The sequence below is a fragment of the Scyliorhinus torazame genome, chromosome 3 (genome assembly GCF_047496885.1).
Source record: "Scyliorhinus torazame isolate Kashiwa2021f chromosome 3, sScyTor2.1, whole genome shotgun sequence".
NCBI classification, from domain to species: Eukaryota; Metazoa; Chordata; class Chondrichthyes; order Carcharhiniformes; family Scyliorhinidae; genus Scyliorhinus; species Scyliorhinus torazame.
Window position 1 is genome coordinate 198,463,079 of NC_092709.1, and position 14,165 is coordinate 198,477,243.

At 46.4% G+C, this 14,165-nt stretch overlaps 1 protein-coding gene across 7 annotated transcripts in view; it reads right to left on the bottom strand.

Moving 5' to 3' along the window:
- Positions 1 to 14,165, bottom strand: part of corin (corin, serine peptidase) — a 420,139-nt gene that overhangs the window by 101,104 nt on the left and 304,870 nt on the right. For all 7 annotated transcript variants that reach the window (XM_072496714.1, XM_072496713.1, XM_072496715.1 and 4 more), the window contains exons 7-8: positions 10,969 to 11,076; positions 3,268 to 3,378 (exon numbers count right to left, since the gene is read on the bottom strand). In XM_072496714.1, coding sequence (XP_072352815.1) covers positions 3,268 to 3,378; positions 10,969 to 11,076 — 219 coding nt within the window. The remainder of the gene's footprint in view (positions 1 to 3,267; positions 3,379 to 10,968; positions 11,077 to 14,165) is intronic.

Genomic DNA, 14,165 nt, shown 5'->3' on the forward strand with positions numbered 1-14,165 from the left:
TGGCGGGGAGCCCAGGTGTTTGCTCCGGCCGCACCCCCATCCCACGAACAAGTGAGGGGACCATCACGCACCCCAAGGCAGGAGGAGGTGATGGGGTTCGTGTGGGTGAGCCCACAGTAAAGGTGCTAGAATCTGATCTCCATCTCTAGTCTCCTAGCTGTCCCTTACCCGTCAGAAGTACCCCCCCTCTCACCCCCCCCCCCTCCCACTTTGTCTTTCCTCAGCTCTCCCCCACTTTGCACCCGTGAACTAACTATCCAGCTAGCCCATCAGCTCTCCCCCTCTGGAGTCAAAAAACCTGCCATCTGCCAGATTCCAACCCCCCTAAACATAGCACAAGTACTCAACACAATAACAACAATCCCCAAAAGCAAACACGCCATCCCCCAACGCACAGGCAACAGAGCCCCACCCCTCCCTCTTTAACCGATTCTTATCAGTCCTATCACTTTCAAACAGAATCAAACACAATAGAAGAAGCTTCAAGCAGCTTAAGCAAAATTATGCATGCAAGAATCAACCATCTTTCTTACAGAAAAGAAAACCTCCCGTCGCAACTTAAAAGCTTTTTCCTTTGTAACCCAGTACATAAAGCAATAGATCAAAATCAAATTACACAAGAAAAAAAAAACCCTCTTCCTCCCGAACATCGCGACTTAACTCACAGAATTAGAAAGACTGACATTTTAAACAAGACAAAAGAAAACACAGAACTATGCTAATTTCCAAAGCCATTGCAGTGGGCTCCTCCTCTCGTCCAGTCGCCTGCTCTTGCAACTTTTGAATCTCCTGTCCCTGGGTCGTCATTTTCTCTTCCACAAAGTCAACCACCTCCTTAATCGAGGCTATCACCTGAGTCATGTCTTCTGCACACTCCTTACGATGCCGAGCGAACTTCTCATCCAGGTACTCAATCCATTGCACATCGACAGTGAGTTGGCGTGGGCACGCTTTGTCTCGTTACCATTGTGCTTGGTGGCCTCTGAGCCTTGCTTACACTCATCTCTTGGTTTCTTCTATTTTGACTCTTATTTGGACACAATTCCATAAATTAAGGGTCACCTCCTTTTCCTCTCCCTTCGATGAACTTGAGAAACTTCCTGAAAGATCCGGCTTAAAAACCATTTAAAAAACCACTAAGGGCGAGAGCTACTGAATGTGCGACCTTTCACTCCATTGTCGCCACTGGAAGCTTTTACAGAAGTTTATTGACGTATGTTGGCATTTTAAAGTAAAAAGAAATTCTTTGACATACGTACTGTGGGTGGAGAAGACCGTTATTATAAAATATTTACTTTGTTCTTTAAATTTCTGAAGGTTTACTTCTGTTATGTTGGATTGATATCCTAGAGTACTTTTTTCATTTACTTATATTGGTTCGGAAGATACTTTGGGGGCAGCACGGTGACGCAGTAGTTAGCATTGCTGTCTCACGGCGCCAAGGTCCCAGGTTCGATCCTGGCTCTGGGTCACTGTCCGTGTGGAGTTTGCAGATTCTCCCCGTGTTTGCGTGGGTTTTGTCCCCACAACCCCAAAGATGTGCAGGGTAGGTGGATTGGCCACGCTAAATTGCCCCTTAAATGAAAAAAAAATTTGGGTATTCTAAATTTATTTTAAAAAAAGAAGGGAAAGAAAGGAAGATATTTTGAGTTTTCTCTTCTTGCAAATTTTGCCCTAGAATGGTCGAATGGAAAACATTTGCTCATCGGCTATTTCACATTTTATACCTTCATGTTTATAACACAAAAAGTGATGAAATAATGGTAGAGAGCGTTATTATTACTTAGGTTCTAACAATTTTTTGACACTTCATATTGTAGGCAAGTTAAATATGCAGCGGAAATAGTTATTTTTGTGCATGATAGAAAAATTGTAAGATTCATTGCAAATTATCTTCTACAGGAGATGCTGAACATAAGAGTGTCTTACAGGTAAATGCTCAATGTAGTTCTATGTCATTCCCATTTGTTTGCTTACGTTAGTTCATTACTATTTAGCAACCTGTGGTGGAAAGTGTAACTCTTTGATTTTTAAAAGTTTTTGCACAAAGGAGGTGGTTAAAAAATATGAAGTGGAATCTATATTTCCTATGCCGTCTCCCTATCTTACAACCACCAACAATTACACAGGAGGTTGAGACAGATGGTTCTTCCACATACTCCTGTTCAGGGGTGACAACACTGAACAAAATGGAATTGGTACTACAATTTACCTTAGTTGCCTTGACAGATATTCAGACATAGTTTACATATCAGAACTAACTTCTGTGGAAGCAAGGTTCAAAAGTCAATTTGCTTGTGGGAATTAATTGCCATTGGATAAGCAGAAAATTTAAATTCTTCTTCCAATTTGTACTAATTCAATCAATTCTGGGAGCAACAACAAGCTGATAGAATAACATTCTTCACCTTACTGGGATGGACACCAATGTTGCACCAAAATAGTGCAGGCATCAACTTAGAATATGGGGATATGGTTAATCCCAGCATTTTGGACCATGTTTGCAGTTGGAAGATTTTCCCCACCACACTTCCGGCAGCCTGCGATCCAACAGAAATTTGAGGGCTAAAAGTCAAGAGCAGCTGTGGCGTAGCTTTGACACCCTGTCAGACGTTCACTGCCACTCACTGTTTAGATTTGCACATGAAGAATAGCAAACCCAGCAATCACCAACTGGAGAAAATTAGGCAAAATATAGAATACTGACCCCCTGAAAAAACTATCCGGGTAGTTTTCCTTCACCTCATTTATGACTTATTACTTGCTCACTTTTGTTTTAGTGAAGTGATGCACATCCAACTTCTGTTTACAACACTTAATTTAAAATTGACATCCTTACACTTGCAGTTTCCAGCAGGAAGCTATGAATCAGCTCAACATTTTGTCTGTAATACACTTTCTAATTAGTCAGTCCACACATGTATTATACGTTAAGATGTGTTGTACTTTTGATCCAGACTATGATATTTGGCTTTTCATAACATGTGTTCATATGTTCATAGAACGTGATTATACATTTAGTATGCATTAATATTCTGTTGCATGACTACAAATATAGAAAGTAGGTTAGAGCATTGCCTACAAATCTTAGTTATACATTTTTGTTCCTTATTTAAGATTTTTCTGTGAAACAGTTCAAGTTCATAAATCCTTCCTTATGTACCACGAGAGACCATGGGGCCTCCGGATACGTTTCCCAATCTATTCCCAAGTTTTTGACTTACTGATAATGTAAGCTATAATGTGCATGGGGAATTGATGACTTACAGCAGTTAACTTCATCAGACTTGTCTGTGCAGTCGTGGTCCCCATCACAAACCCAGAGCTTTAAGACACATCTGCCATCTCCACATCTGAAATGGTGCTCTGGGTTGCACTCTGTAAAGCAAGTGATCAAGAATGTGAAGAAACAGGTCATTGCAAACTAACTTGGGGGAAAAGCAGAGCCCTATTCCTTTCCAAGTCAGATTACATAATAAAAGCTATTTTGTTTAGCATCAAATCTTTCCAGAGTTTAAATTATAAGGATAATTTGGCAAATTACATGCAGTGCCCCAATTTCCTCTCTAAAATACTTGGTCTTGCTATATTACTGCTCCGGTGACACCAGGAACATTCCTATTAATCACACATGTGGCTATTCTTATATGTAAGCCAAGGTAGTAGGTGCCAGCAAGCCATTTCACAAGTCAGAGCATCCTGTTAAATTCAATGTAACGTGCACTTGAGTTGGTGAATGGTAATCAGTTCAGCTTCAAATTAACCTGTACAATCCCACAGGTCGCAGATATAATAATTAGAATAATAACAATAATAATAATCTTTATTTATGTCACAAGTAGGCTTACATTAACACTGCAATGAAGTTATTGTGAAAAGCACCTAGTCGCCACATTCCGGCATCTGTTCGGGTACACTGAGGGAGAATTCAGAATGTCCAATTCACCTAACAAGCACATCTTCTGGAACTTGTGGGAGGAAGCCGGAGCACTCGTAGGAAACCCACACAGACACGGGGAGAATGTGCAGATTCTGTACAAACAGTGACCCAAGCCGGGAATCAAACCTATCCCTGTTTTCATCGATTTAGCAGATTCTACAATTTACTACAGTGTCATTAAGCTAGAAGAAGGAAATGTGACCAATGGAGGATTTTAGGAAAATTGTATTGTCCAATTTAAGGGCGGAAAGCCTGGAGTTATAGTTTGTTTGACTGCAGTGGTCATGTTTTTAAGAAGGATCCTGATTTGCAGGGCTTGGGAACTTTTAGAAGCCAGAAGGTGAAATTGACTAGAGGAATGTGTTTTTCAGTCTGGGCTAATGCACTGTGATTTGACTGGTGTTATTGATGCCTGATCAGCTTTAGGCTGAACCAGAGCCATAACGTTTTAAACTTTTAAGACTGTGCGGAAAGACCGATGAAAACAAAAGAAAAAAAAATATTTTGGGCGGGATTCTCCCAGCCCTGCGCCAGAGAATCCCCGCGAACGGGCCATGCTGCCCCAACACCGGCAGTGCGGAGAATCGCGCCATGGGCGCCGGTGTGGTTGCCGCAGTGCTGGTCGCGGGCCACTCTACGCGGCCGGCCCGCTGATTCTCCGGCCTGGATGGGCCGAGTGGCCGTAGGAAAAGAGTCGAGTCCTGCCGGCGCCGTTCTAACCTGCTCTGGGCCGGCGGGACATCGGCGTGTAAGGCCCCGGGGGGCTTCCGATGTGGCCTGGCCCGCGATCGGGACCCACCAATCGGTGGGCCGGCCTCTGTGGCTGGGGGCCTCCTTTCCTACATGCTGGCCCCTGTAGCACTGCACCATGTTGCGTTGGGGCCGGTGCGTTGAAGGTCACTGCGCATGCACGCGTTGGCGCCACTGAGCATGTCCTCATTGGCGCCGGCGCAACTGCGCATGCACGGATCCCGCGACGCACAGTTCGCGCCTGGATCTGCAGCTGGAGTGGCACAAACCGCTCCAGCGCCGTGCTAGCCCCCTATTGGGACCAGAATTAGACGTGGGAGCGGCCTGTTCATGCTGTCGTAAAACGCGATGGCGTTTACGATGGCGTGAACTCTCTGCCGCGGGATTGGAGAATCCCACCCTTGAACTTTTACTTCAACTCTAACACTGGTTACATGCAGTTTCTTAACCTTCATACACTAGTTCCCATTAAATATCAATTTTAAATAAACATGCTGCTCTCATGCCACTTACACAGACAGGCAAAGGCAATACTTGAATTTATGAAACAATTTTTCTTCTGCTAGGGACCTTTTCAAAAGCCTGCCTCGGTGGCAACTTTCATGACCTCTCTGTTTGATTTCCAAAACCTTCTCCATGTAACTGTTCAAAACAGCATTCCTTCTCCCTCTCTCATCTCCACCCATTTCCTCAAACGAGGGTTCTTTGGGGTTTCCAGATTATCATTATCTTGGCTGATTGCCCACTCCCGTTTATACAAATGAACAGGACTAATGCTACTGTTAGCAACCTCCCATTGATGGACAAAAGAGGCTATCAGACTCTGGCATGGACTATTAGCTGGTCAGACAGGATAGTACCGAAGAACAATGGATCGGAAGCATTCTGTGTATTTCCACTAAACAGTTTAAACAGTCTGACTGGGAGAATGTAACTCGGCCAGGTGTGGGCATATCTGTCTGACTCTTTTCGCAGGTTTTTTTTCCCCCTCAGTTTGTTTAACCCCGAAATTGCCCTCTACATTGGGGTCTCATTTCTGGACCCATGCTGATTTTAAGCTGGAATGAGTGCTGTATGTTTATTTCCTTGTTCTTCAATGGGGAATTGAGTAGTAGTGTTAAGGGGTAACCTTTTCTTTTCATGTGTGAAGTTAAAGAGATTATTATTGTATTCATAATTACGTTTTGTTTAAAAAATACCAAATCGGAACTTCCGGGTGCGGCGATGACCAGCTAAGTCGCACGTTTCGGCAGCTCCCGGTGGAACGGACTTTTGGGCTCTTAATAGGAGCCCCAACGGCAATTTTAACGGCAAAAAACACTGTGCTGTAATCCAGAAGGGAATCCCCCCTGGACACGGATGGAAAAAAGAGAGGAAGGTGGCCGGATTGCGGTGGATCCTCTAGAGCAGCGGCCAGGAAGGCAGGCACAAAGCAAGATGGCGTCGGAAGGAGGCAGTTTAATATGGGGCCCTGACCAACAAGAGTTCCTGCGGCGTTGCGTGGAAGAATTCAAAAAGGAGATGAAGAAGGAGCTGTTGGCCCCGATATTACAAGCGATTGAGGGGCTAAAGGAGGAGCAAAAGACCCAGGAACAGGAGCTTCGGGTCGTGAAGGCAAAGGCTGCTGAGAATGAGGACGACATACAGGGCCTGGTGGTGAAAACGGAGATGCACGAGGCACAACACAAAAGGTGTGTGGAAAGGCTGGAGGTGCTGGAGAATAATGCAAGGAGGAAGAATTTAAGGATTCTTGGTCTTCCCGAAGGTGTAGAAGGGGCGGACGTCGGGGCATATGTGAGCACGATGCTGCACTCGTTAATGGGATCGGAGGCCCCGACGGGTCCGCTGGAGGTGGAGGGAGCCTATCGAGTTATGGCGCGAAGACCGAGGGCTGGGGAAATTCCTCGAGCCATAGTGGTGAGATTTCTCCGATATAAGGACAGAGAGATGGTCCTCAGATGGGCAAAGAAAACTCGGAGCAGTAGGTGGGAGAACGCGGTGATCCGCGTATATCAAGATTGGAGTGCGGAGGTGGCGAGAAGGAGGGCAAGCTTTAATCGGGCCAAGGCGGTGCTGCACAAATGGAAGATTAAATTTGGAATGCTGCAACCGGCAAGACTGTGGGTCACACATCAAGGGAAACACCACTACTTCGAAACGGCAGATGAGGCGTGGACATTTATTGTCGAGGAGAAACTGGAGTGAGCGGGCCATAAAAAGAACGTTTGGGACAAAGTGGGGAGGTGAATATGTGGGATGAAGGGGGGGAAAAGAGGGAAGAGATGACTTCCCAAGTTGTTAATCCTGCGACCCTGTAACTTTTCTCTCTTCCCCATGTCGTGGGGGAGGGAGGATGAGGAGCTGAGGGTGCCGGCCATTGGGGGCGGGGCCAAAAGGGAATCGCGGGCTTTGTTCCCGCGCTATGGTAATCACGGCGGGAACAGGGAAGCAGGAAGGAGGGGGCCTTGCACAGTGTGAGCCGAGGTCACGGGGGGAAGCCGAGGTCGGCCAGAGTTTTCTGACTTCTGGGAGCAACATGGGGGGTGCAATTACGCTAGTTTGGGATCTAGCTGGGGGGGGTTAACTGGGTTGCTGTTGCTGGGGAGAAGGGGGAGCTGGTATGGGGGGGGGTGATCGGGGCGGGGGGGCGCCGCTTGGGGGAGATACGGCTACGTGGGAACCGGGTGAGGAGCTGGATTGGAAAAGGAGATGGCTAGTCGTCAAGGGTGGGGGTGGTAAAGAGCCCCCCAACCCGGTTGATCACGTGGAATGTGAGAGGGCTGAATGGGCCGATTAAGAGGGCACGGGTACTTTCACACCTAAAGAAACTTAAGGCAGATGTGGTTATGCTTCAGGAGATGCATCTGAAGCTGATAGACCAGGTCAGACTACGCAAAGGATGAGTGGGGCAGGTGTTTCATTCGGGGCTAGACGCAAAAAACAGGGGGGTGGCCATACTAGTGGGGAAGTGGGTAATGTTTGAGGCAAAGACTATAGTGGCGGATAGTGGGGGCAGATACGCGATGGTGAGTGGCAAATTGCAAGGGGAGGCGGTGGTATTAGTGAACGTGTATGCCCCGAACTGGGATGATGCCAACTTTATGAGGCGTATGTTAAGACGAATCCCGGACCTAGAAGTGGGGAAGTTGATAATGTGTGGAGATTTTAATACGGTGCTGGACCCAGGGCTGGACAGATCGAGGTCCAGGACCGGAAGGAGGCCGGCTGCAGCTACGGTGCTTAAGGACTTTATGGAGCAGATGGGAGGAGTGGACCCCTGGAGATTTAGTAACCTAGGAGTAAGGAGTTTTCGTTTTTCTCCTATGTCCACAAAGTTTATTCACGGATAGACTTTTTTGTTCTGGGAAGGGCACTGATCCCAAAGATGACGGGGACGGAGTACACGGCTATAGCCATTTCGGATCATGCTCCACATTGGGTGGACCTGGAGATAGGGGAAGAAAAACAACAGCGTCCACCCTGGAGAATGGACATGGGATTATTGGCAGATGAGGGGGGGTGCTTAAGGGTGAGGGGGTGCATTGAAAGGTACTTGGAACTCAATGATAATGGGGAGGTACAGGTGGGAGTGGTCTGGGAGGCACTGAAGGCAGTGGTTAGAGGGGAGCTGATATCTATTAGGGCACATAAAGGAAAGCAGGAGGGTAGGGAAAGGGAGCGGTTGTTGAAAGAACTTCTGAGGGTGGACAGACAATATGCGGAGGCACCGGAGGAGGGACTGTACAGGGAAAGGCAAAGGCTATATGTAGAATTTGACTTGTTGACTACGGGTAATGCAGAGGCACAATGGAGGAAGGCACAGGGTGTACAGTACGAATACGGGGAGAAGGCGAGCAGGTTGCTGGCCCACCAACTGAGGAAAAGGGGAGCAGCGAGGGAGATAGGGGGGGTGAGAGATGAGGAGGGAGAGATGGAGCGGGGAGCGGAGAGAGTGAATGGAGTGTTCAAGGCATTTTACGAAAGATTATATGAAGCTCAGCCCCCGGATGGGAAGGAGAGAATGATGTGCTTTCTGGATAATGCGGATACTTGGGGAGTTTGGGGATTTTTCAGGGTACAAACTGAACATGGGGAAAAGTGAGTTGTTTGTGGTGCATCCAGGGGAGCAGAGCAGAGAGATAGAGGATTTACTGTTGAGGAAGGTAACAAGGGACTTCCGGTACTTGGGGATCCAGATAGCCAAGAATTGGGGTACATTACACAGGCTTAATTTAACGCGGTTGGTGGAACAGATGGAGGAGGACTTTAAGAGATGGGACACGGTGTCCCTGTCATTGGCAGGTAGGGTGCAGGCAGTTAAAATGGTGGTCCTCCCGAGATTCCTTTTTGCGTTTCAGTGCCTCCCGGTGGTGGTCACGAAGGCTTTTTTCAAAAGAATCGAGAAGAGTATTATGAGTTTTGTGTGGGCTGGGAAGACCCCGAGAGTGAGGAGGGGATTCTTGCAGCGTAGTAGGGACAGAGGGGGGCTGGCACTACCGAGCCTAAGTGAGTACTACTGGGCAGCCAATGTTTCAATCGTGTGTAAGTGGATGGGAGGAGGGGAGGGAGCGGAGTGGAAGAGATTGGAGAGGGCATCCTGCAGGGGGACTAGCCTACAAGCAATGGTGACGGCACCGTTGCCGTTCTGACCAAAAAGATACACCACAAGCCCGGTGGTGGTGGCTACATTGAAAATTTGGGGGCAGTGGAGACGGCATAGGGGAAGGACGGGAGCTTCGGTGCGGTCCCCGATAAGAAAGAGTCATAGGTTTGTTCCGGGGAGAATGGATGGGGGATTTGGAGCATGGCAAAGAGCTGGGGTAGTACAACTGAGAGATCTGTTTGTAGATGGGACGTTTGCGAGTCTGGGAGCGCTGACGGAAAAATATGGGTTGCCCCAAGGGAATGCATTTCGGTACATGCAATTGAGGGCTTTCGTGAGGCAACAGGTGAGGGAATTCCCGCAGCTCCCGACGCAGGAGGTGCAGGATAGAGTGATCTCAGAGACATGGGTGGGGGATGGTAAGGTGTCGGACATGTACAGGGAAATGAGGGACGAGGGGGAGATCATGGTGGATGAGCTGAAAGGGAAGTGGGAAGGGGAGCTGGGGGAGAGGGAATGGAAAAGAAGAAGACAGCAGCGGCAACCCGGGGGGGGGGGGGAGGAATCGGACAGACTCTCAGAGATGTTATTGTATATGTATAATATGTATAGGTAGTTGTTACAGGTAATTGTACATTGGATTGTTGGATTGTATTTTTGGAGAGTATTTATTTTGGACAAGGCAGTTGCCATTCAGTTTTGTTTTTGTTTTTGTTTATATATTATTTATTTATTTGTTTAAAACTGGCCACTGTTATTTATATTGCTTTATTGTTGTGTAAAAGAAACACTACGTACTGTTATGTTTGGCCAAAAATCTTGAATAAAATATATATTTAAAAAAAAAAACTAAATCCCTATTTCTTCAGGCAATCACTCCTGGAGCGAATCATTCTTTCTGCACAGTCTTACAAATCAACCAAAATGTTGGGGTTTCGGTTCAGTATCCTGGCCACAGTTAGGGTGTGGTCTGGGATCAAAGCAAAGGTAAGTCAGACTTTTACCCCCTATGTCACCAAGTGCACACATGACCCACATTTAATAAACTTAAACTCAGACCAAAATCAGTAAGTGCATAGAGAAGGATAGAAGTGCCATTTGACCTGCTGAATCTCTGCTGCAGTTTTACCTGCAACTATCTGTCCCCAGGAAAGTGAAGTTGAGGCCAAGATCAGATCAACAATCTTCATCTGCTCCATCAAAGAGCTCGACAACATTCAAGACTTCGGCTAATAAGTGGCAAGCAACATTTGCCAGGCAATGGCTGCCCCCAACGAGAGAGAATGTAACCATCGCTGCTTGTCACTTAATGTAATTACCATAGCTGAATTCCCCACCATCAACAACCTGGGGGTTAGTACTGACCCAAACCTTAACAAGACCAGCCAGACAAATACTACGGCTACAAGAGTCAGAGGCTGGGAATTCTGCTGTGAGTAACTCACCTACAGACTCCTAAATCCCATCCATCATCTACAAAGCACACAGGAGTGGGGTGGGATACTCTCTACTTGCCTGGATGAGTGCAGTTCTGCTGTGCTATATACTATGTAGTTTTTGACCAATATGGACAACCTGTTGTAATCTGCAGCATGTATAACAATTCAAGCAGTCAAATTTAGTGATAGCATATTTTTGATTCAAAATCTAACTTATGATTCCATGTTCTACTTACCACAGTTCAGTTCATCACTGAGGTCCTCACAGTCATCGTAACCGTCACATCTGTTATTATAGTGGATACATTTGCCAGTGCCACAATGAAACTGCCCTTCACTGCAGGCTGCAACAGCAAAGCAAAGATATAACCAGGGGTAAAATGGGCAACATAAATGGAACAAGGGCTTAGAAATTCATATCTTACTGTCATATAATAATCACAAGTGTCCAATATTGCATACGCACATTCTGAGCCAGAAGCAGCCGCCTGCCCATGATCAACCTACTTTGAAACAGCCTACTTGCTGCAATTTCTATGCCAGCATATTTCGATTTTGTAGAAATTGCACATCATTATACACAGCAACCAGGCTATGTAGCTCAATAGTCCACAACAATGTAGATTGCTATTGCGCCTTTAACACAGTAAATCATCCCCGGTGCTATTAAGGATTCGATAATTAATCTGTTAAACTACTCAGGTGAATGGTCATACAGCAGCCTGAAAGGTATCACACAGGCTGTGTTTCATGATAAATGCTGCACATGTGGTTCCGAGTCCAGAATTGGCAGTGTTTGGAGTGTCGGAAGACCCGGGAGTCCAGGGGGCAAGAGAGGCCGACGTCCTGGCCTTTGCTTCTCTGGTAGCCCAGAGACGGATCCTGTTGGGGTGGAGGGATCCGGAGCCTCCAAAACCAGGGGTGTGGGTGAGCAATCTCGTGGATTTTCTTAGATTGGAGAAAATTAAATTTGCCTTATGGGGGTCGATGGAAGGGGTCGCTCGGAGATGGAAACCGTTCATTGACATCTTCCAGGCCAGTAAAATCAGCAGGCGGAGGGGGGGGAGGGAATTAGGGTTAACTAGAAAAAGTGGAGGCAGAGATGGTGGTGGGGGGGGGGGGGGGGGGGGGGGGAGAGTATTGTAGGGAGGGCGGGGCGCGGTTGTTGGCTATTTATCGAGTTATGCTGTGTTCTCCTGTTTGTTATCTGTTGCTTATCTTTTTCATCCTGGTCGTGGTTTTGTTTGATGTTTATTTCTAAATGCCTTAAAGATATTTTAAAAAAAGATAAATGCTGCACATGGACCCCACACTGTAAATGCAAATACATTTTAAAGGGAATGTTGTACAGTGTATCTTTTTAGTTTCCTTGCGGATCAGGAGAACCAGAATTAATCTCAGCCCCACAAGGGAACCTCTGGCCTCCTCTGCCTGGGCTCCCTCTCCCATGAGTAGGTTCCTCTTCTGGGACACGTATTTTATTCCCAGAGGCAGCCTCTTCGTGCCTGATTTTAATGGGCGAGCGACAGCTTCCCACCAATTTACTGCCAATTATTATAGAAATGCTGGCAAACTGCATTTTAATGAGGCCCATTGGGACCAGTTGAACCTTCGTACTGTCCTGCAACTTCCAGATGAGCCAACCACCTTTTGGCATGTTCCCCTTTAAAAGTTACGTTCAAACCTCAGATAAGGGTGAACAAATGGATGTGGTTTATTTGGATTTTTAGAAAACGTTTGATAAAGTCCCACATAAGAGGTTAATGTGCAAATTTAAAACAAGCATGGGATTGGGAAAATACATTTGCATGCTGTGGTGAATGTATAGTGCTAATAATTCACCAGTGCATTTGTATCATGTTCTGCTGTTGTGTTATGTTGTTAACCCTGTGGGCTCCACCTATGGGCCATTGTGTGGCTTCACCCACAGGGGGGATGTTGGGGCATATACGGGCTCCGCCCATGGCTCCTCCCCTTAAGAGGAAGTATAAAGAGCAGCTGACCTGCAGGCAGTTCCCAGTATTGTACCAGTCGCAGGCAGGCACTGTTCTAAGCTGATTAAAACCACGGTTTATTCTCCTCGTGTCTTTGAGTGAATTGATGGTCGCATCACATGCATTGAGAATTGGTTAGTAGACAGGAAACAGAGGGTAGGAATAAAAGGGTCTTTTTTGAAGTGGCAGGCAGTGACTAGTGGGTCTGACAGGGATCAGTGCTTGGGTCCCAGCTATTCACAATATACATCAATTATTTTGGTGAAGGAACCAAATGTAATATTTCAAAGTTTGCTGATGACACAAAACTTGGTGGGAAGGTGAATGGTGAGGAGGCTGTTAAGAGGCTTCAAGGTCATTTAGACAAGTTGAGTGAGTGGGCAAATACGTGGCAGATGCAGTCTAACATGGATAAATGTTAAGTTATGACTTTGGGCGGAGAACGGAATGGCAGATTATTATTTAAATGGTGGTAGATTGGAAAATGTTGACATACAAAGGGACCTGTGTGTCCCAGTACATCAGCCACTGAAAGCAAGCATTCAGGTACAGTAAGCAGTTAGGAAGGCAAAGTTGACCTGCAATGCAAGAGTAACTGAGTACAGGAGCAAGGATGGCTTACTGCAGCTGTGCAGGGCCTTGATGAGATGGCACCTGGAGTATTGTGTGCAGTTTTGATCTCCTTATTTAAGAAAGGAAATACTTGCCATAGAGGGAGTTATGGCAAAGGTTCACCAGACTGATTCCTGGGATGGCAGGATTGTCTTATGAGAAGTGGAGTCAACTGGGCCTATATTCACTGGCATTTGGAATAATGAGAGGGGTCTAATTGAAACCTATAAACTTCTGACAGGGCTGGACAGACTGGGTGCAGGGATGTTGTTTCCTCTGACTGGAAGGTCTAGAACAATGGGTCACATTCTCAGGATATGGGGCAGGAGAGGTTTCTTCGCTCAGGGTGGTGAACCTGTGGAATTTTCGACCACAGAAGGCTCTGGAGGCCAAATCACTGAATATATTTAAGAAGAAAATGGATATATTTCTGGACTCTAAAGATGTCAACATGTATGGGGAGAGTGCTGGAATATGCTGTTGAGATAGAGGATCAGCTGTGATCATGTTGAATGGCGGAGCAGGCTCGAAGGGCTGAATGGCCTCCTCCTGCTCCTAATTCCTATGTTTCTATGTCAGCTTAAAACACAGATGTTTGGCTCTATGAATAATGGCCACTTCGATGAAGTCCTGGAGGATGCCCAATGCCTTAGTTTGTATAACCCAGCATTTAAGCATTGGACCCAGCATGCCCTTTGTGGCTTAAACCATTTTATCTAAAGGCTGGGACCTTGGGATCTAGCTATTGGTTAGTTTTCAGGCACTTCATGAATGGCATAAATGGGCACCTGAAACACTGTATAAAATGTCAATGCCACAAACTTTGG